Below are 23,580 nucleotides of genomic sequence, written 5' to 3' on the forward strand. Positions count from 1 at the left end.
CCCGCTCCGACAGGTGACGTGTGTGTGCGCGTTTGCAGCCTGCTAGTGTTACTACCTGGTCAACGCAAACGCGGATTGATAGCAAATAAATAGCGTCATCTGGTGGCACGTCACAGTGGGTTTATCATTGAAACAATCGATATGTGATTGAAGCCCAGACTTTTAGATTAAATTAAATGTTTTAGGAATTACAACAGTTCCCATAAATAGTTCTCCATTTTCAGAGGCTCAGAATTAATTGGACAAGCAAACATACTTTCAAGTGCATGGATCATTTTTATTTCTTTATTTATTTCCTGGTCATTAATTCCAAAAATCAGTTATGCTTATGTTATGTCTTCTGCTAAATTCTTATTTGGTCTTCCTGTTCTTGGGTATGATTAGTGGTTTTCACCTTGTTGTGAACCCTGTTGTTTATTTCCATGAAGGCATTCATTCGTGAATGAAGGCGTCTCTTGACTGTAATGATGATGATGATGATGATACACCTACCTTCTCCTCGTCTTGAGTTTTTTTTTAGATGTTATGAAGTCTTTTTTCTTAACCATGGAAATAATTCATCATTTCAGCTGCCTTTTGTGGTCTTTCAGGTTGTTTGGTGTTGCTGAACTGGTCATTGCAGCTTTTTTTTCAGCTTTAGTGGCGACAATCTTCGCTTTCCCAAAGGTTCTCTTTGGAACTGATATTTAAAATTACAGTGAAAAGCATTTTTTGAATGACTGCTTCACAATAAAGCAAGGGAAGACGTCTCAGGTGGCCATGAAACTGCTTGTCGATTAATTTTGAACCTCTGAAAATAGGGGTCTGTGTATAAAAATGACTGTAATTTCTAAACAGTTAATGCAAACTTTTTGTATAATCCCTTGAATTAAATCTTGCCGACTTTGACCAACAATCTATGCACATAACACTGTAAATCCCCCGTGGTTGTTATAAGAATCCAAGACTCCAAGTTAAAAAAAACTAAATTTATTTTACACAATCACGGTTATTTACACAATTACATTTGGAACCATACTTAATATATGATATATAAGAAAATAATGTGCAAAATATATCATGATTTTCAAACTTGTGATTTTACCCAGCAATGCTATTTGACACACATACACACACTTGATTTTTTTTTTTTTTTTTGCCACATACATCGTAACGCATCATTTCCATTTCCTGAGTTTGAGACCTTTGCCCCCCAGACTCACACCTATAGCCACACAACCTTTTTGCATAAACATCTGAAGCAATGATTGTGTCAGATCTCAATCAGCCATACATCTAGAACTCAGAGCATATCATATGATGACTGCATGTCACACGAATGTTTCTACAATTATGACATATACAGTAATTACAATTACACAGTAACATGTTGTACACCTCACACAAAGTTTTTCCTAAAATAAATTGATCAACAATTATGCAGTTTTAGTGCAACTTATCTACTTCATCTAACACAGTGCAGTACGTGGATTGGTCTTAGGGGTAATTTTCACACTTCAGCAGACTGGAGACATTTACTGACCACTGTTTAGCTGTTTGTCACATACATTACAAGGCAGGCAAACTGTAATCTGTCACTTCTGTTTGGTAGACAGTAGCTGTGCGTGCTGTTTTTTTTTTTTGTAGTAATATCTGACATTGCACAGTGTTTTAGTTTTTACAGTGTGAGTCTAGAATTCAAAAAAGTTCCCAAACACTAAACCAAAAACTACAGTAAACAGTAGCACCCTATTAACAGCTTACATTATGTAACATGTATATGGATAAAAAGGTATTTGAAAGATTGTGTCAGGACAAAAGCAAGAGGAAGCGACAGCTGTCATCGTACCAGCTTTTCAATAATTTGAATATTTCAGTAGGTGACAGGTCATGTTTGTCAGCATTCTTGTGTGTATACTGTGTGTGTGTGTTTGTGTGTGTGTGTGTGTGTGTCAAAGAAGCAGAAAACCGTAGTGTCTATGAAGTAGATCAACTGTTACAAAATCAGATCTGCTCCACTAAGTGATAGCTTTTTGAAGCAAAATTTCCAGATTGCTGAGTTTTTATTATGCCACATGACTGTTGATCCAAATACTCATCAGCTACGTGCTTTTGCTTGTTGCTGATCTCTCCACTGTCAGAGACAACATTGTACTCTGGAATTATTCCGGCTGGCACAGCAGGATATTCAAAAGGAATGAACACCGTCAGGTTTAATCATAACCTGCAGTAAAAAGTTGTCCTGTGACTATAAAAGCAGCCTACAGGTTATTTCATTAACTGCAAAAGTTGACACTAGTACTGCCAGTCAATGTGCCAGTCATTTCAGATTGACGGAGTGAAACTCTAGTTTCGGAAGCAGCTCATCATGACTCAGAGGTGATTTCTATTCATTTGCTGGATTAGATGTTTAAAAGAGAGAAAGGTCATTGCCACTGCCACAACTACTAAAAGTGTCTCTGTGGGGTCACTTCATCACATCAGTTGATGATGCCAGCAAATGTATTAATTGGCAGAGGAAGCCCTTTGTTCATGTACTTGCTCAGTCCAGCATCTTTATCCTCTTCCAACTTGTATTTGGACCTCATTGTTTTCTGGACACAGTATCCTGGATCCACACAGGGCGAGACCTCGATGCTAAAACAAAAACATATTTAACATGGAGATCAGTTTGGACTGCGTGGAAACTAATTAGCTCCCGAACCAACTGCAGCTCTCTTTTACCAACTAGTACTGTTGTAGTTGTTAGCAATGTAGCATCACACATTTTTTCCCTTTACCAATGAGACACCAAGCAAAATACACTGACAATACAACTTAGACTACACTCTTTTACCTCTGCACATTTCTGTAGGTCCTGGAATCATCTCTGTCCAGTATAACAGTGAAAGAACGTCTCTCCAAAGTGCGAATTTTAATGTTGCTGGTTCGAAACTTTGGCGGCTCCTGCAAAATAATGCACTTTGTTAAAAAATATTTGCACACATATATATATATATATATATATATATATATATATATATATATATATATATATATATATATATATATATATATATATTAGGGGTGCAACGATATTCGTATCGATATTGAACCGTTCGATACAGTGCTTTCGGTTCGGTACGCATATGTATCGAACAATACAACATTTGTAATTTATTTTATCAATTTTCCTTCTGACGATGCTGTCTGTGTTGAGCGCTCAGTGGATCTGTGTTCGACTACTCCGCCTAGGCTGCACTGTCGAGCGCAGATCCACTGAGCGCTCAACACAGACAGCATAGTCAGAAGGAAGAGCGCAGGGCAAGCTAGCGAGACAGAAGTTAAGCTCTACTTGCAACAGGCAAATTGAACCTCATTCAGATCTGGCATTTGGAATTATTTTGGTTTTCATGTGACGTATGACCCTGAAGGTAAGCGAGTCATGGACTAAAGTAAAACAGTATGTTGGATGTGCCATGCAATGCTCAATTACATTGGTGTGAACTAGTGTGTTAGCGCAGTTAGCTCGTTAACGTGTTGGCCGTCTAGCCCCATGCACGGAGCGATCGGCGGTAGCTCGTTAACGGAGATTTGCCGTGTTGTGGCGTTAAGGTCATTTCAACGAGATTAACCTGAAAGCACTAGTGGGAACACAACGAATATGACTGCACATTTACGCCGACATCATCCTAGTGCAAAGACAAGTGGAAGCAGACAAAAAAAAGCAAGCATGCTACTAACTTTAGCCGAGTCATTTAGACAGCTGTTAGCACATGATTCTCCTTATGCTGCTGAGAATATAGCCCAGAAGAAGCGGATAGTATAGCTTTTATTTTGGAAAGAGCCATTTCTCTGTAATAAACTCTCTTTTCCAAAGATGAGTGATTCCTCAATCAGATACAGGGCTTGCAATATCGCTAGCCCGACGTCCTGGAGCTAGCGATTTTTTTCAGTCGGGCTACCAAAATCTTTCTCTTCCCTGCCCGTCGGGCTATTGTAGGAAAAATATATGTCAATGCTTTTGCATTCTTTCAGAAATGTAGCTGGGTAATTATGTCATTGGCATCGGTGAGCCACTGTCAATATGTGACATATTGAAGTCGCGTTTGAATTTGCGCTTGTTTTTTTGCTTTCACTTTGCAATCGTGCGAACTGTGTATAGAGAGCGACAGCACTGATCTGTGAGTGATGATAATTTGTGCACCAATTCCTCTGACATCGTCTTATTAATCGTTAGCTTACTATGCAAACATGACAAGTGAAATCTCCCGCAGCTTACACATGTGAGAGGTTGATCGCGCAGAGAATCGCTGAGCTTATGTGAGTGAGTGTGTAAAAGCATTTCAGTTCTGCTGAGCCAAATAAGACAGGTCAGGGTGAAGAAGTGACAGCCAAAGAAAAGCTTACCACAAAACGGAGAAGTTATGACAAATCAGACTATAAGGCAAAAAGAAAGTGCAGCTTTATGGTTTCATGGACAAAAGAATTTCTGTGGCTGCGATATGACGAGCTAAATAACCAGGGCTGCACATAAGTGGTCCGCAGGTGCGCATTCGCTGTCAAAATAAAAAACACGCACAAGGGTTAGGGTTAAATTTAAAAACTGTACTTTTGAGTTAAAATATATATTTATAATTTTAATAAATGACAAATTAAAAATGCATGAACATTTTTTTGTATCGAAAAAATATCGAACCGTGACACCAAAGTATCGAACCGAACCGAACCGTGAATTTTGTGTATCGTTGCACCCCTAATATATATATATATATATATATATATATATATATATATATATATATATATATATATGCAACAGCGCTTGTTAATATATATATATATATATATATATATGCTTGTGGTATCTGGTCAACTCACCACAGTGTTGTTTTTCGTCTTTACGGAGGTTTCATTTATCATCAGTGTCAGACAGTTTAGATCTACAACATAAAGGATAAGAAAACACAGAACTTAAAAACGTATTGACAAAACTACTGAAAGCATGACTCATTGAGAAAATTCTGCACCTTCTGCTTCATTGGAAGGAATGGCATTGATCCGAGCACCTGTCATCCTGACCGAAATCCCTTCATCGATGTCACGGCCACTTAATGTCACCTGCACTCATACAGAACCACGACACAAACAAGTGAGAATGAGTGGTTATGCATTCACACAAATGCATCAACACAAGCTACAGAATCAGGAGTGGGAAATTTTTCAGCACATCTTCTGGTAACTGTTAAGAAGTTTGGCTAAACTAGCACTAATAGCAATCCAAGAAAAAAAATGAAATTTACCTTTCTGTAATTCATTGAGACCATAGCTCCGCATACCTCCCCCGAGCTCTTCCTGTGTTTATCTCCTTGTTGGTTAGAGGAATGTGGTTAAACTTGACTGTGCACAGTTACAGTAAAACATAGAATACTGGGAAAAACACTTCTAAGAACAATTTACCTCTAACTGACGCAGTGATATGCCTGAATTCAGGGAACTCCATGTCCAGATGGGTAAGAAACACTTCCTCCACTGGCTCCTTCGTCATGATGTTGAATGAGATCTAATGGAAATGACACAACGTTTAAAAAATTTGTTTATATTTGAAAAAAGACACTGACAATGCTCACATGCATTGTGTTGAATAAATTTTGTTTTCACTGATGAAAAGAAGAAAAAAAAAAGACCACAAAGAAAATATGTAATGTTACCTTAACAAAGTAGATAGCGAAGTAGACCGGCTGCTGACCAGTACGGACATAATAGGAAATTATATCAGAGATGAAGGGCTCTTTTTGCCTCTCGCTGCTTGCTTGTTGCTATAGAAAACAAAAGACCTGTAAAATTAACCTGACTGCACAATGTTGTAACTGCATAGTCATTTTGATTGCACATCAATCAACTGTATCTGAAATAGATGTCACTAAATAGTCCACGAAAGGCAGGAAATGCAACAGCGCTTGTTAATTTTGGTACTATGCTAAAGCTACTGTTCTTTAAGTTGACAGTTTCAGAGTTTGTGTTTCAGTTTGAACTCTTATGCACCATACGAACCCAAAGCGATGGCATATAAAACTTTATTTTACATATGAATTTAATCTAAGTATGAGGAAAAGAAAGAAGGAAATAGCTTTGCCAGAGTATACTGAGAAGTTTCTGCAACGAAGAAACTTCTTCGTTTTTCAAATGCCAAACTCACATCAAACAATGAACTGTAACAGTAGTTTACATGCATGTATATCACTGTTCATTTTCCAGTTTCAGAAGTCTTCTATTTCCTGTTTGAGTTTACAGAGCAGTGTCAAGAAATCTTTGATATAAGCTTACTTTACTTGTGGTTTCAGTGAAATCAACATATTTATTTTCCTCACAGTATGTTATGCAATGCAATTTCCTGTGCTTTACCTCAAGCACTCCAACACACACTGCCACTGTCTACAGTAATTCTCCACTCTCATTTAGTTATACATTTTAAGTATCTAACAAAACCCTGCTTTTAAATATGTTTTATCGTACCATTTTAGCCAGGTTGGGAATCATTCTACCCAAGCTCTTGATGTTGCAGTTGTACCATGGGTCAACGTTGCTCAAATAGGAACCAAGAGTGCAGGAATCCCCCTTGGATTGTTGGTGGTTTTCCTACAAACAAGGAACATGGAAATGAAACCATAAATACCTTAAATGTGGCTCATTACATCAAAGCACCAATCCACTACTGCAGAGAATAAACTAAACTTTGTGAATATGAAGTTTCACATACTGATCTTCTGGTTAAACAGAAGCCATTCAGTTTTTTTTATCTTTTGAGGTTTGTTATTTACCAAATAATCAGTGGTGTGCTGAAAAGAGGAAGTTCCCTTACTTTAACTGGGGAGCTGGGACTCTTGGGACTGCAAACAGGGATGTAGTAAAACTGGAGGTCGACTTTCATTGTGAGAAAAAGCCTTCGTGCTTCCCTTTTTCTGCAAAAGCAAACCAGAGATTCATGAGGAGTTTAAAGTGTGTTGAGCATGATTGGATTTTAACATTTAGCCAGATACCTACAATAGAAAAAGTACTCTTGATTCATAGACCAGTAATAAAGTAAACTAAGTAACTGTGAACACAAATTGTAATTCAAGATTTGATGTAACGATTTTCCTCCTACTGTAGCTTCCTATTGCTGTTATGACATCATTTTATTTCATTTTTCAGTTAATGTACCTGCACAACTGTCACACAGTTAAAATATGTTCCCTAAAATAGAAAGAGCGGTCATTGTTATACTACAACAAACACATTTAACATCACACAGAAATACAGTTTGCTTATATCCTCTATTTGAATAATCTGAGCTTCTCATGCTTACTTTAATTTTTCTCTGTAAAAAGACATTCCAGGTACTGTGTACTTAATCTAGTGAGAAAAAACCGCAAACAAACACTGACCAGTAAAGTCATGAGAAAGAAAACCTATGTAGCTACATGTAGATTTAAACCACAAGAGACAGTTCCCAGCTGCATCTGTTTAGACACTGCTAAATTTGCTCTGTTGGTTTCTGTCTCGAAAGTGACTACAGTATAGCGTAATAAAGTAGCAGAAATCATAAATGATGTGTCACAGCTTGCAGTAGCAAACAAATAAAAGCTATATATTTGGCCACATAAGAACCTAGAATACTAAAAGCGCCAAAGCAAAATTGGTCAATGCATCGTCATCAAAAACTGTATTCATTGTGTGATGTGAGTAGTCCCTCACCTGAAGAAGTAATAGGCTTTAGCTAGGCGGCCCAGCACCCTATCAGTCCCCATGATGACTATCCTGGCAGTAAGTTGTCTCTGCTGCTTGGAGAAGGGGTTGTGCATCACACTGCTTCCTGCTCTTCTCTGCAAAGTCATCCCTCTTCTTCCTCCCCTCCCTCCACTTCCTCCCGCTCCTGTGAGGCTTGCCTGGTCCTCCATATTTTCCTGTATCAGCACCATACTGTCTTTTACGCTTGGTTTCATTTTGATGCCTCCGCGCCTCAACAGTTTTGAGTCTTGCTCACTGGAACAAGAAGGTATGAGCATTAAATCATTGTATGAACGCTTCCTACAGTATGCATGCTGTTGATGAGGACCTTTAGGTACAACCATATTTCACATGACTTTGGGGGCAATTTACATGAAATACTGTGGCTCAAAAGCATGCTTTGGAAAACAGACCGGAGTTTTGCACTATGCTACAGTACAAAACCTGCATATTAAACCATGCAAACTACAATGAAACTTGTTATTATGACGAAATAGAAATTATTAGATTTACTTTTTGGATTGTTCCCATGGTCCAGTCATGCTGACGGCATCCAAAGATGGCAGTTGGGACGGCTCAGTGCTGGGCGGCAGGTCCCTTTCAATACCGCTGTCGTTGGACATAATGGAAAAGCGCGTCATGTCACATGGCATCATGTCAATGGGCGATTCACCCAACTCGGGGTCCTCCTGCTCTTCAATGATGGAGAACTGTTCTGACATGGAACTGGATCGAAGCCACTTGGCCAGCTCTCGCCCTGTCAACAGTTTGAACATTTGTTATGCACATGCAATACAGATAATGTTACTCATATGGAGTCATATAGACTCATATACACTGAGCTACAGTATGTGAGTCCTTTCAATAAATGTCACATCTGGTCTTACCGCATTACTTACTGACAGTTGTCATACTTTTGTCTACACAATCACATGACTACTTCAGATGCTGCTTTAAGTCACATCTTCAACAAACTAGTTTCCCAATTATGTGTGAATCTTTCAGTAGGAGTCCTTAGTTGTGCTCAGAGAGGTATTCTCTATTGTGCCAGACTGCAGTGTACACATTTAGTTTTAATTTAAAAATCATTTTAAATTTCAATAAACGTACACTCGCTTCAGCTATAGTCACTCTGAGGGCTCCACTGATTCAGTTCAATATGGGCTTAAATTATGTTGTTGCATTAAGTGTGTTAATCTCTGATAAGTGAAATCAATGTTAATTAATGTTCAGTGTCAGACTGACTCTTGTAGTTTGACTTTACTGGTTTCAAGTATATTAAAAAGTGTTATTTGGTAACTGAATGAAATCATATCTGCACTAACTATTTAAAAAAGCTTCTCTTTCTCAATAAGCTTTGATTTGGACTGAATTTTTAACTATTACTGTTGCGAGAAAGGACAAAAGGTAGATTTGTGGAACAAAACCAAACTTGGCATCATGTTTCTAGTATCAAACAAGGAAGCAATTCAGCAAAGATATAAAAACATATTTTTTCCCCTTAAGTCAGATGATGGATTTTTTATTTTTGGTGTATCACCCAAGTCTCGGCCTAATTCATCTCAGCTTACTGTTTGCAACAACATCCTCTAGAGTCCCGCCAGCATTAAGAGACACTCACAAATATCCAGATCCGCTGTCCACAGGTGGAAGCTCATCTCTGGGTTAGGAAGAGGGCAGTCACATAGTGGTCCACCAGACAATGGTTCTGCAACACACACAGCGGAAAGCAGAGAGAGGAAGAGACCAAAACTGTCACAATGAATATTAAAAAAAGCACTCGCTAACTCTACAACTTCCTCTGTGTAAACACCCCTGTCTATCCTTCAGTGTTCCAGCTGTGATGAAGCCAGGGCAGATTCATCAGATAAACCGATGTGATAACAGCAGGGAAAAGAGTGTCATGAAAATGTATACCTGGAAATACTAATAATACATACAGCTGACTTTACACATTGGCCATGGGGGAAACAGCTAAACAGAAGGTCGTGTTTGATCTTAGCAACAGGCGATGAATCTAGGCCACATTGTTATATAAAACATGTCCATCAGAGATAATGCTTGAAAAATACACTGACTGGTTTACAGTTCACAGCTTGGTTAGACTGAGATTTGGCCCTTTTAATGTTGAGATGCTTTGGACACACCAAATGAAGAGCTTCTGTCATACAGTTTGCAACGACATAATTTCTACACTCGTTCATTTTTGTTGATTATCCTGCTATAATTACAACCCAACAAAGCCCTAGAAACTTGCAAAGGTCTATTTTTCCCAACCACAATAATTTTTGAAATGTGACACTGCAGGCATTTTTGATCTGAATGTAAAGAGTACTCACAGATTACTTTAGTAAAAAAAAAAACAAGAGCCTTAGCATTTCAATACTCCCCTGACTGCAAGCTGAAAAAGCCCTGAATGCCCAACAGGTCAGCAGATTCCAAGCTTAAGATGGTTAAATAAGGGTAGTTAGGACTATAAAGACTATAAATTATACATGTGCACCTTCTTTCTACTTCATGGAGACTGTAATGACTATTTTTATCAATTAATATCAAGAGAGCAGGTACACCAGATGTTATCACTTCTTGATTTTTCATTTTCCATTTGGCTTCTGCCTCTTGATGTGACTGTGGTTCTTGAACTTCTTTCACTTTCTTTCATGTCTACCTAAACCTGTAAGTTCATGTATGACTCAGACAGACGAACCTTGGCCAACAGAAATGTGGTCTGGCACAGCTCTGCATTTGCTTTTCAGAGAAATCCTACCTGAGTCTGCATTGGCAAGAATCTCGTTGTACAGCTGGAGAAGACGGCTCCTCAGCACTCCCCCCTCCCCTCTGACGCCCTCCTCCAAGCTCTGCTCTAGCGACGCCAACACTTCCTGAAAATATGGCTCAACTTCTTGCCCCATGTCCTGTTGCAAAACAGACAAACAACTGGCTGAACACACACGCTCTCGGGAAAATAAACATATACAGATGATGTATTCATAGCAAAGAGGTGAGAGGTCATAAATGTGCGTATGCCTGCCCCTGTGTGTGTTCTGCTGAGGTGCTATCTTAGGACCGGTGCCAGGAGACATTTCCACCATGCAGCTCAGAAACAACACCCCGTTATTCATGATGTTTGGTATGACTCTACACAATTTTATATCCAGCTGTTATATAAGAGCTCCTTCTTGCCACCAACAGAAACATGATTCAAGCATGTCACTTGAACTAGGTCAGGCGCATGATTGCTTTGTGCACCCTTCATCATTGACTTGAGCCTCCCCACAAGTGTAATACATATTCACGTCTTGTCCTTAGCGGGCGACCAGCGGCGGTGGTCTGCCGCGCAATTCACGTGATAATAAAAAATACAGAATATCCTCTTCGTATGACTTAGTATTATTAAAAATAAATAATTAAATGGCTTTCTACAGAACCTGTTAAACTCAGCAGTGCTTCCTCAATGCTTTCGCTAGATCGTCATCTTTTCTGCAGTATGTTTACCCAAACATCCGATCTTACTTCTACCAATCACTGACTAATTTCAACTGTAATTCTCAGAAAATTTATTCTGCATGAGTGGGGAGAGGGACCAGGATGTGTTCACACTATGTGAGTCACATTTGTCCTAGATGGTGAAGTTCAAATGAAACAGTGACTTCTATACCAGGTCTAATTAAAAACAAACAAACAAACAAACAAGTGAGGCATATAGAAAATGTCCACATTTAACTTTACACTGCTACAAAACATAACTCCAATAATAAGAACAAGTGTACTGACCTTGAGGGCTTGAGCGAGTTTTGGCCCATGGCAATGCTCATCTCCTAAAGCAGCCTGTATAGAGTGTTGTACCACACTGCGCATGTGATCTAGAGGATTTAGAAATTGACCTGAAGATGTAGCTGATACCTCAAAATCCCCCGACACAACTGTTACCAAGGACTCAGAGAAGACCTCTGGTTCAGCTAAAACAAAAACCCTGCAGATATAAAAAAAAGACTTAAAGACTGAACAAAGAAGACAGCTGAGGAAATGTAAATATCCAGTTCTAAAAGGGTTTAACTCAATCAATAAGTACATTATTTAGAGTTAACTCACCTCTCTTGGAAGGGATAGTGCACGGTTTTTAATCTCTGCTCAGCTATGACCATCCTCTGGTACATTAGACCTGTAGATTAAAGCAGCATTAAATGGTACTATATGGTTGCAATAATCATAAAAGAGACAGGTATAAATGTCCGTTGATCTTAAGTCCAATGGAAGTGAGTTCCACAATCTTAAAAGCACAATCTCTTTTGACCCTGATCTGCCTCAGCAGCTGTTTAAACATGTTGTTCTAACATATACAAGCTTCTTACCCCATATTTTAAATTCAATCACTATGTCAAGGTCAGAAATAATACCTGGAATGAAGCGTTCAGTTTTTATCTGTCTTGTGTAGCTAAGGCCCACAGTGCAATAGGGGTGAGGAAACGTCAGCAGCCTCTTACAGAAGTCGTAAACCCGCTTGTAGAGTTCATCTGGAATATATGCTGTCTGGAATGTCACCATTAAGGACACACACACACACACACACACACACACACACACACACACACACACACACACACACACACACACACACACACACACACACACACACAAGGTTTACAATACAAGTAGAAGTCACAACTACAACTTTGCGTTTATGCTTATGAATGATAATTTTCTCAGTGTTGTTAAGTCAATTTGTTCTAGGAATTAAAACACAAAATTCTCAAAATTCTTCTATTAGGTGCTACGGACATTACCATAGTGAAACACACTACTTTACATGCTTTAAAAGCAATGCGTGGTTTTATTTTATTTTTGCAGTCCAGTAAACCACTTTATAAATATTGAAAAGAATAACCACACATATATCAATTAAATGTATTTAGCTATATTCACGTTAACAAAACCAAGCCTAGAATGCAAACAAACAACAAGAAATAAGTGAATTAACAGAAACAAACAGCTCTTGTGTACCTTTTCACAGAGTACTAATGCGGCAGACAAACCATACCTGGAAAATGGCATACATCAGTGTGTGGAGCAATGGGATGATGCATTTGCGAGAGTCCCATCTCTCCGCCTGCAGAGATAACACATCATATGACAGGGTGCACATATTTCAATAAAATAATCCAATTTCAGTTTCTATGAATCCCAGATAACTGCAGTTTCCTTTGTGTGAAAAGGGAAGCATTTTTTTTCAAAACCTCCAGTGTTTGCTGTCAGCATTTGTTGGTTTATGGTGATGTTTTCCTTTAAAATTGTAATTTAAGAGTGTCAATGGTAGTGCTTCAGAGACTTAGAGATCAAGTACCTTTTCCAGCTCCTTTATCAGTAACCACACCAGAGACAAGCTACTTGCAGGATTCTTTTGAACCTTCTTATGAAGCGTCCATCTCAGCATCCCTGCACACACATGCACAAACACACACATGCACGCATGAGCTTTTAACACAGAAAACTAAACACACTCACCAAAGGTGTCAAATTTTTCTCCATACCAGTGCAAATCCAAAAGATGTTGATGACTACCAACAGAATGAGTCATAGTTTTGCTGACATGGCTAAACATTCCACACAGTGCTTACTACTAATACTTACTGGCTTCACTAAATATCTACTCTGAGTGGAAAAGTTTACAAAAAGGAACAGACTTGGTCACAGTAAAAATAATCACATGATGTGGCTCATAGGCAATCTTATACATGAGAACGGACTCAGCTGTAAACACAGACAAACACTATCACATCTTTTACATCTGATATTATTTTGGATAAGGCGATTGAGATTTTTTTCTGGTTTGTTTTTACCTTTGTTGAAACAGTCAGATTGCTGCAGCTGGTCGGTTTCTCTGGGCAGCACAGCCTGGATGCTCCGGTAGAGCTCTGGCTCTGGAACTGTAGGGGAGCCGTCAGCTGATAATAAAAGTTGAGACACTGGGAGTTTAAGTCTGAAAGATTCTGTTTTAAATTTGCATAACTGAGCTTTGTGTATAGTTATTTGAGTGGGTGATCTGTACCTGTAGGCTCCATACTACACATGTTTTTTGAGCTATCCCATAGGGCCATGTTGGTCAGGTCTCACACACATCATGTGTCCATCAGCTGTAGACAGGAAATAGACATGGAAAGTGAGCGTCACTTATGTTCTGTCATGTCTGCGTACAAACACTAAGTGGACAGACGGCCTTTCACTCTGCCTGTCTAAGGGCAGAGTGAAAGGCTTGTTTTAATACCAGCACTGTATGTGTTTTCAGACAGTGACAATACATCTCTATTTCAATGTATCTTCAGAAGAGACATGTTTTGCATTTGTGTATGGTAAGTGTTCAAAGTCTACCTACGTGAACACCTACACACTCACACACCTCACACCACATACTGAAGGTTAACAGATAAAATAATTAGAACTGGTTCCACACGAACAACCTAAAAGCATTAAAAGTGTCTATAATTAATACAGCCTACTTCCCGTGCTTAAGTTACTTTGTAGAAAGTCCCACACAGGTTTATGAGTCATCTGTAAATCTCCCGTAATACAAATTCATTGTGATATTTGCCCAAGACTGAGAACTAACCACCCATTGTGGCCATGGTTAGTTTAGTTTCAGATCCTTTATGTTCATGATAAATGGTATATGAGATCAGGAAGACACCCTGTTTTTCAAGGAACTGTTGCAGTTATGGAGACAGCTTGTTATAAATATTTGCTCTCTTCACTACTCAGAAAAATGCTGAATAAAATAACTGCAGCAGAGAAGGAGCAAAAGACGGGAGCATAACATACCAAGACTCACAGAAATAAAAATATGACAACTAAGTGTTTTCACTTAGAATCTATAGTAGATATCCTCTTAGTATCTAACAAATAAAAACAAAATCTCAAAAGCTATATTCTTAGTTTCATACACGATGGCACTATAACCAAAAAGCATCCAAATCCATTTCTAACACACAAAGTAAAATAGAGATAATATAACATAAACTTACCCTGTTCCATATAGGGACAGGCAAATATATCGCCCAAGTCTGCTATATTCACGCACTACACAGGCTGTACTGACATGTAAGTCACAGGAGTCAAAGAGACTGAAAGCGAGTGAGACCGTGAATCACACGCAAGTGAGGACAGCGATTCATTTCTGAATGTATTTCCTTTTGTATGAGGCTAAGAGTTGTGGGCACGAGCTCAGTTACTTTTGGTTACGAAGAAGGGAGGTGTGTGGAGGGGTGTGTGGGTACGTGTGCGTGTGTGTGTGTGTGTGTGTGTGGGGGGGGGGGGGGGTCTGTGCAGGTTTCTGAAATGAACGTATTTGGATTTGTTTCTATTTTTAGACTTCTTACTCATACCTTGGTTTCTCGCGTTTATAAACTTTTACACCTGCCACTTATTCTTCCATCTCTAAGTTTACCCATTTGACCTTTTTCCTCCCTTTCTCTCTAACACACACACACACACACACACACACACACACACACACACACACACACACACACACACACACACACACACACACACACACACACACACACACACTGATTCAGGTCATTCAACTGAATGGGTCTGTACAATGAAAGGACTTAGTATGATGGATTTAGCCCTGATCCCTCTAAGAAAAGCAGCGTGTTCAAAAACAGTGTTAACAGCGCTGCCTCAGCAGTTCAACGCTGCCTGCTTGACCACAAGTTTCCGGTTGCCTCTACCATGATCACTCTCTTTCTCACTGTCTTTCATTCCCCCTTCTCTCTCTCACTCATTTTTTCTCTTCATAGATCTTCAGCTGTGCAGCTGGCCCCTTTAATACACAGGAGGGCTCAAGATATTATCTTCATTTTTGTGTTTCTCTAAGGTATAAACAAATGCAGACACAAAACTAGCCATGCATGCACATAAACATGCATCGCAAATGCATACATTGGCTCTCACTGACACACGGTTGCAAGTGTAGACTCTATGTTGGCTTTTTCAAGTGAAACCATTAATGCAGTACAGGAGCTGACACATACGTAGCACTTCCTTTCTGTCAAATGAGTGGGCAGACAATGCTCTATATTTAGAGAGAGAGAGAGAAGAGAAAGAGAGAAGTAACTTCAACTCAGAAATAACTTAAAAATAGATGTACCCTATCATTGAGAGCATTTCTAAATATGCAGTTTGGAAATCCCAGTCTGCAATAAATGCACTGCAAAAGGTGAGACGGTGGACTTCTAACTGCGTTACATTGAAATGAAAAAAATGTTCATGATCAAGGCATCGAACTTTAAGTCGTCTTATGTAGTCCTACCAATATCCATTACAATATCCATATATGGTATGTAAATAAATATAAAAGGTTTGTTTACACCTCCTAAAAAACACACTTGTTATTTGGACGTTCAGGTTTCTTCCAAACTATTTTGTATCAAGTGTTCGTTTGCAATCCTCATGCAGCAATATGTCATGTTTTTGACAAAAATATATATGCACAAAAATAATACAATGCTAAAATTTACAACTGCAGACATACACCAGCAAATACCCAATGTTTATTTAAAATGCATAAAATCACAAGATTAAGTCAAGTTAAATTTACCTAACACACATATGATCGTGTGATTTATTACACTCATACTTTTTAGCTGAAACAGAAACAAAGACAGGTAATAAACAAGTAACTACATGCACAAATACTATTCCACTGTAACAACTCACACACATATTGTGCCATCGACTTACCACTACCATGGTGCACCTTACAACAAAAAAGCCCTTTTTTCATTTAAGTAGATCACGTGATTATTTGGTAGAGATGACCACATTCCTACTGTTTGCATAGCTGCTCTGACATTTTCATAGTCTGAAACTTTCATGTATTTAAATTCAGGACTGCCTGTGAATATAGGTAAGTTTGAGTTTATTGTTCTAGTGTTGCAAGTTTTGAAGTTTGGGGTTCATGCTTTAATTTCTTTACTATTCCAATAGCATCTTCTTCTGACAAAGTTGATTCTTTGATTTAGGAATGAATGAGAATTTCTTTATTAATAAAACCAAAAGCTTTGAAATAAACTTAATTACATTTAATTTGAATTTAATTAGATTTAATTAAATTAAAGAGTTCCCAAAGATAAAAAAGGTATGCCTTCAGTCTCGATTTGCAAACACTGATGCATAAATCTGATGCCTGAGGTGACTTGTTACAACGGCAGCAAAAGCATGACTCCCTTTTGATAACTGTAATGACTTGTTGTTTTGCAATCCTATATCTAGGATGGTAACTAGTTTTCTCAATTTTTGCTTTATTTTTTTTACTTTATTTCTCTTGACTAACTTCATTGTTTTTAACTGTGTCTCATTCCCATTCATTTTCTCATTACCAAAGCCCAAGGTGTATAAACAGTCCGGTTTTCAGCTTAGTTCCAACTTCACATGTTGTACTTCCTGTGTTTTTGCTGCGTTGTTCTGGATATATTATCACCATGTCCACAATAAAGCACATTCTGGCCCTGCCAATTTCACTGAAACCTTACAAATAACCCAAACAGTTAATAATTTAAAAAAATTAAAAAAAAAAAAAAAAGTAGGTCAATATAGAGGTCCCATCCTGTCACTTACCTTTTGGCCTCATGCCAGTGACACAAATTTCCCCATGAGTGTTGACAATTTACGGTTAATGCCATTCAGTTCCTGATTACATTACAGTACACAACTGTCTACACCTTTCTTGTACAAGCAGTCATTGGCAAGCGTTGCAGTGGTCAGCTGAAGCCTCGGACGGTGCTACCTAACAGAAAACAGGAGCGCTCATTTCCGTTGAGGCACACTGCAGACATCTCAGAAAACAGGAAGGGCCTGACAGCACTGTGTGGAAGTGTGCTCATAGAGCAAGAGAAAGGTGGTGTTTAGATGCATGCAGGGGAGGTGAGGCTATATGTGTGTCTGCTTGATTGGAAATCCCCAACCTAGGATAGCTTAGGGTCTTTTGACAGACACAGGTTTAATCGTCTCTCACATCAGAGTTGGACAGAGTGCAACAGTACATATCTGCACAATTTTACCCACAAGTAGACAACAAGTAATACCTGAAAAACAAGTGTGGAGTGACACCTTTTGGACTCGTTCACATAAATATTAATGCGTGTGGTACAGTGAGTTATCACTTACAGTAAAAAGCATAAACAAGTTCCTTGACTTCTTTTTTCTTTTCAGGAAAAAAAAGACATAGTGTAAAGTCCCACTGAAGTCAATTAAGAAAAATAAAGTAAAACCCAAAGCAAAAATTGAGAAAACTAGTTATCAGAATAACACAGGAAATGGACAACAATACAACCCAGAATAGACACTGATTGTCTGTTACTTTGTTCTACGTGTGAATTACTTCACATTGAGCAACAAAACAGTCCCTCTCTTCAATAACCAACAGTTTGTCATCTGTGATTACAACAAAGCAAAGGTAACTGAACACTGCTATAATTTTTCAGACACACACCTGCACAAGCGAAAGCTGCAAAGATATTTCAAAAACAGACATGTAATCTTGCATGAGCAACAAGGGATATCAATCAAATTGATTTCCTGCATCAACATAATGGACAATATGCGGAAGTCCTTTTGGGTGCTTGAATGTGCACATGTTTGTGTGTAAACTTGCCCAACAAGGAATTATCTCCTCCTTAGGGGAGATACAAATATTTGCAACAAAACTTTTAGGTTTTTAGTTTCAGATCGGAGGATCTGGTTAAGTTAAGTTAAAGGTTTACATGCACCAGGTATGCCTCTTAGTGTAGTATGCTAGATCCATCAGGCAACAGGAAGCTGGACAAAACAAGACAGAGAGAAGTTTCCCTTAAAGGTCTGCATGTGAGAGTTTGTGTGTGTGTGTCTGGTAAGGCCTTGCCTGTAAGAAGTGGGTCATTTGGACCACTAGGGTTCATGTGAGGATGTGGCGTTTAGCTTAAATTAGGTAACACGCAAGAACAAGAGTTTTGCAAAAAATTGTATTTTTAACCCAAATGACGATGAAAGCTAACACTTACTTGTGTGTAGTCACCCATGAACAAATACATCATGCCACGCACAAAGCACTTAAAACATAACTTGTACTGGCTGATATACACAAATTCAGTATTTGCAAACTAGGAACTTTTTGTGCAAAACCCTTAAGGCTACAAGTTTAGCTACACACATTCATAACACTGACTACAGTGCTTTTTTCTGCTTTTCCTCAAACATTGCTATGAAAGTGAAACTCATCTGAAATATTATTGTTACATTTGTTACATAAGTATTTTGGAACAGTGTTCGCATTCAGTCATACATCTAAATTCATTCAGCTCAATGATCGACAGCTCTGAACACAGACAGCATTGTAAGAACAGTACAGCTGTGACCTCAGACAGAAGACCTGAGGATAACCGGAGCACTGTAGAGAAGTATGAATGATTTATGTTTTTGGTCTTAATGAATAGTAAGCTATTTTTATAGACAGCTAAATCAGCTATTCAATCTTCACATGCAGTTCTGCCATGCTTGTTTGTAAAGACATCTTTAGAAAGAAGCAGCGAATAGGTTTCACATATTTTGTTTGCTTATTTAGCCACAAATCAGCTGATTCCCTTACATGGCAACCAAGAAAATAGTCTGGCTGGGTTTCCTAATACTTTACAGTACTGTCCGTCAAACAGATGAGATGGTATCCCTGCTATCAGTCTATCTGTTTAATCAAGTGCAATGTCTCTCATACACACATGGCTAAAGACTGATTGAAATGTAATAAGAAAATTAATTTTATTCATTGACTGACATAAATGTTTGAGGTATGTGTTAGCAGTGCCCTTGTTGAAAGTATATAGCCTATAGGGACTTTAACTCACATTCATGTTTTGATATATATTTTTTCAATTCAAGTAGTTGTTCTTGCAGTAGTCAGTAATATTACTGCAAAGGTCTCAACAACAAACATTGTTCGTTTGCTGCCCAAGATCACCAGTCTAACCACATATCAGATCTTATTCAGCCACAGTGGGCAAAAATGGGCGACAGTGAATCACAGCTGTAAACTTTGAAAAAGTAAAAAATCTTTTGGGGTAAAGTGACCCGCTGCTACCGCCACAGGATGTGCCAAGTGCGTCACATAAAGAAAAACAGCAGCACAAATAGATCTTCACACATGTGGCTACGATGGAGCCACTACTTTCCAAGGAACCCACAGTTGCAGAACTGTGCCAAGAAGTATTGCCATTTATTTTTATGTCCCTTAAAACAAACAAAAGGGTAGTGTCTCAAAGTGAGGCCAGTCTGCGGCCGTCTGTATTTTGGCATCTGCTATACGTGGAACTAAGTGTGTTTTATAATCACTTTCTGCAAGGTTGTGTTTTTGAATTTGTGTTTGGGAAAATTCAGCGGTTGTGTGGGCTAACACTGGTCCAAAGCTGTATCTGAAAACTATAAAGTGACAAAAAAAACTTTAGAAGTTTCAAAACAGAGCTTTCTCAGTAAAGTTCGCTATCTGAAAATTTACTCTATGAAAAAAAACAAGCCGTCATCGCACGCTTGTAGTGCAAAGTGGCACCCTAAAACGCAATGTTTTGTCCAAAAGCGTAACTGGTAGAGATAGTTCACTCACGATAAGGAAAGCCACAAATGCTCAAACGTGTGAAGCTGTTCTTACGAAAGCAGCTGCCATTTTGACCAACTTGTTTTGATTCATTTTAAAGTAAAGTAAAGATTAGGATTTATTTTATTTCCTATTTTCTCTCATATATCTCATATCTCTTATATATCTTTTATTTTTCCAACCTGCTTTAAAAATACACTTTTGTTAATATGTTTATTCAGTTTTCTCAATTTTCTTGTTTATATAACGAGTGATATAGAGTGCACTGTGGTTTGTAGGATGGTATACGACATATGGAAAATACATTAGTTCAAGTAACTGGTAGTGGGAAGTCACGCCGTCTGACTATGCTGCAAATTCTTAAATAAGTCGTAGAAGTTAACACAGCCTGAAGATATGTTGGAGGATGTTCTTCCAACTAAATTTAACAGCAGCTATTAAAAGGTTTATTAAGTTGTTTGTGACCCACAACACCTGAAACTACCCAAGTCCTTCCTGCCATGTCTTTAGGTTATGTGTCAAACCAACATGGCTGAGCCAAATTTGGCAAACAGCAAGCCAAATGTATTATATATTTAATTTATTGTATTTTATAATATATTTGTTCCAGAAGAGAGTTCTACATTGTCAAACATTTTTTGTTATTTATTCATTTTACTTTTGCTCCCCACATCACAAAGCTATGACATCACAACATGATCGATCAGTTTCAGTGTTGATCCTGGACCAACAATAATTATGATGATGCAGGAACAATCTTGACCCATCTTGACACAATTAAGACATTTTCTGTAGCCCGTAGCCACAAACTAAAGTATTTCCTTGAGCACTTTTTTTCCTCCTAAGAATTTTCTTCTCTGTCTTCAGCATTCCAACCAAACACTTCCCAGCAGAACACAAATGTAATGCATTGTCTCTAGCGCTATCAGTGCCCTCATGCGGGCCAGCATTCTCATCTGTTGGTTTTTGATCTACTAAACAAAATTAGAGATTATTTTAGAAATTATTGTTAGGATGCCTTTAAGATACATTTCCCAAACTTCTCCCAAATGTTGCCCTTAAGTGGTTGACATTTAAGAACTAAGAATCCTTTGTGGAGAAACGCCACTACATCAGCACATGACACTGACCCTGTTTTTGTTTCATGGCTTACAGCATGAGCATTATGTAGTTAATTATGTAATTAATTGTTTATTATTGTTATTTTGAACACATTAATAATTGATTACACAATAAGCATATTGGGTATAGTATATAATTAATGATTATTATTATCCTTATTAATAGAACTTATATAGGCAAGTTCTATTAAAGTCTATATTTAATGATTAATCATCCTTAAATTAAATAGGTAAGTTCTGTTCCACTGCTGACACAAGACAGTTTAAATGCGGTCCTGTGTCTCATGGTGCACCTGTTCTGGTCATCCTCTCAACACTCCAGAACATGTTTCTTGGCTGCATTATCTCACTGCAGGCATTTGACTCACCCCAGAAACTGTTTATGAGTGACCGCAGCATTGATAAGGTTATCTTTATAATGAACGAAGTGCAACTAATTTTCCTTATTCTGTGTATTTATATTATGATCATTTGTTGTTCATTCCCGCTATTGCAAGATACTCATGAGTTCCCCTTGAACACCGTCCAAACCAAAACCGCGTCAATGAGGTAATAGCCTAAATATTTTAAGCAGTGAAGTCACCCATCCTTCATCTGTCAGTGAAAAACCTCACCCAGTAGCTGACATCAGTAGTCTGATTTTAAGTAACATTACATTTCTTTTTGCTTCACTAGATATTGTTGCACATTTGCTTAACCAGTGATCACGATTCACAGACAGCCTAAAAAGAGACAATCATCCATTTTCCCCCCTCAAAATAGCTGCTGATTCACTACCCACAAATGACCATCTGCTTTCTTCAACTACAACTAACCATCATTCCACTTAACCCCAAAGTGGTGCCAGGAAGCTCAGATCTAAAACAAGGAAGCTGGAGGAAATGCCGGCTTACTTTTAGACTCAAACAGACACAACAGAGAGCCGGGGCTTCAATCAGATCAGGCACTGTTATCAAAATCTTGCTAATCTTGAAATAAACCGCCGCCCCCCTGTCTTCCCGTGTCACAAGCCAGGATGTGGGGAGGTTTTTGAACAGGCTAGCTTGCACGTAAGAGACTATTCAGAAAATATAGTCGGAATAAAAAAACAACAACACACAGCGCGAGAGAGACCAGGCACTGCAGCTGTCATGAGCAACAGCTACAGAATTTCTTGTCAAATATTTCTGCCTGGAGCTCTACTTTAAAACCACTGACATATCTTATCTCCATATATCACAGTAAGTGTATACTGCTGACAAAATCGTGTACCAGTGTACAAACACAAACAATGTTAAGGCAGAAAGAAAGAAAGAAAGAAAGAAAGAAAGAAAGAAAGAAAGAAAGAAAGAAAGAAAGAAAGAAAGAAAGAAAGAAAGAAAGAAAGAAAGAAAGAAAGAAAGAAAGAAAGAAAGAAAGAAAGAAAGAAAGAAAGAAAAAAAGCCAACATAAACAAAAAAGCATATCTCAAACTTAGCGGCCAATCTCTGAAGTAAAACAACAGCATAAACAATAAAAATACGCAGGCCATTTACAGTTTCACCTTAAACTGAATGCACAACTGCATGCAAATTATTTTTCATCACTTTCAGTATGTTAGCTACAATTTAACAGTCGTCGACACCAACTTTTGCGCGAGTGAGCAGCGGGTTAAGTAAACTAAAAATGTCAGCAGTTGGTGAAACGAAGATATTCTAGCTTTTAGGGAAACTTACCTAAAGTTGAGCTAATGCAGGAAGCTTCATTCGCTCTTCTTAAATTACTGTACTATTTCTGCGTCTCTGTCGCTTCACTCCAGTCATCTGTCTGACAGCAGAACAATCTGCTGACCACGCCCACTGCCCGGAAACCAATCAGAGCGCTTAACCAGAAATGATCATCTAAGCACGAGCCTTCGATAGATGACTAGATAGATGTCACAGATCATAATTGGTGTTTGTGGCAGTAAAGCCATTTTAAACTGTTTAATGCTGGTTTTACATGCATGTCTCTATATAAAGATATATGTGTGAAGGTGCATATCTTTACTTACAGATGACCGCACGGGTGTCGCTGCATTTCAGAGGGTATTCATTTTTACCTCAGACGTGGCATGCAGTATAATATGAAACACTTACAGTTTCAGAGCAGTCC

At 38.3% G+C, this 23,580-nt stretch overlaps 1 protein-coding gene across 2 annotated transcripts; it reads right to left on the reverse strand.

The window, feature by feature from the left end:
- Positions 1-1,053: 1,053 nt before the first annotated feature.
- Positions 1,054-23,245, reverse strand: pik3r6 (phosphoinositide-3-kinase regulatory subunit 6). Of its 2 annotated transcripts, none has more exons than XM_080880737.1 (21): positions 23,163-23,245; positions 13,775-13,859; positions 13,566-13,670; positions 13,070-13,161; positions 12,767-12,835; positions 12,126-12,258; positions 11,821-11,890; positions 11,503-11,701; positions 10,496-10,643; positions 9,350-9,436; positions 8,242-8,485; positions 7,696-7,983; positions 6,821-6,920; positions 6,475-6,597; positions 5,670-5,777; positions 5,419-5,521; positions 5,262-5,326; positions 4,989-5,079; positions 4,840-4,901; positions 2,816-2,925; positions 1,054-2,616 (listed from the first exon to the last, which is right to left on the reverse strand). In XM_080880737.1, the coding sequence occupies exons 2-21, from the start codon at positions 13,821-13,823 to the stop codon at positions 2,460-2,462; spliced, it is 2,403 nt and encodes an 800-aa protein (XP_080736863.1). In that variant the 5' UTR covers positions 13,824-13,859; positions 23,163-23,245; the 3' UTR covers positions 1,054-2,459. The 2 variants fall into 2 exon arrangements, with proteins under 2 accessions (XP_080736863.1, XP_080736864.1); XM_080880738.1 differs by lacking the exon at positions 23,163-23,245 and adding an exon at positions 17,347-17,493.
- Positions 23,246-23,580: the final 335 nt, after the last annotated feature.

Source organism: Rhamphochromis sp. 'chilingali' (genome assembly GCF_963969265.1).
Source record: "Rhamphochromis sp. 'chilingali' genome assembly, chromosome: 4".
Lineage (NCBI taxonomy): Eukaryota > Metazoa > Chordata > Actinopteri > Cichliformes > Cichlidae > Rhamphochromis > Rhamphochromis sp. 'chilingali'.

Bases quoted from the DNA above. Each gene is read 5' to 3' on its own strand.
- pik3r6 (XM_080880737.1), bottom strand. From the start codon at position 13,823: ATGGCCCTATGGGATAGCTCAAAAAACATGTGTAGTATGGAGCCTACA. The intron at 11,891-12,125 runs GTATTATTTCTG...TTTAATCTACAG, and splicing joins AACTGAACGCTTCATTCCAG to GTCTAATGTACCAGAGGATG. The intron at 6,598-6,820 runs GTAAGGGAACTT...CCTTGTTTGTAG, and splicing joins GTCCCAGCTCCCCAGTTAAA to GAAAACCACCAACAATCCAA.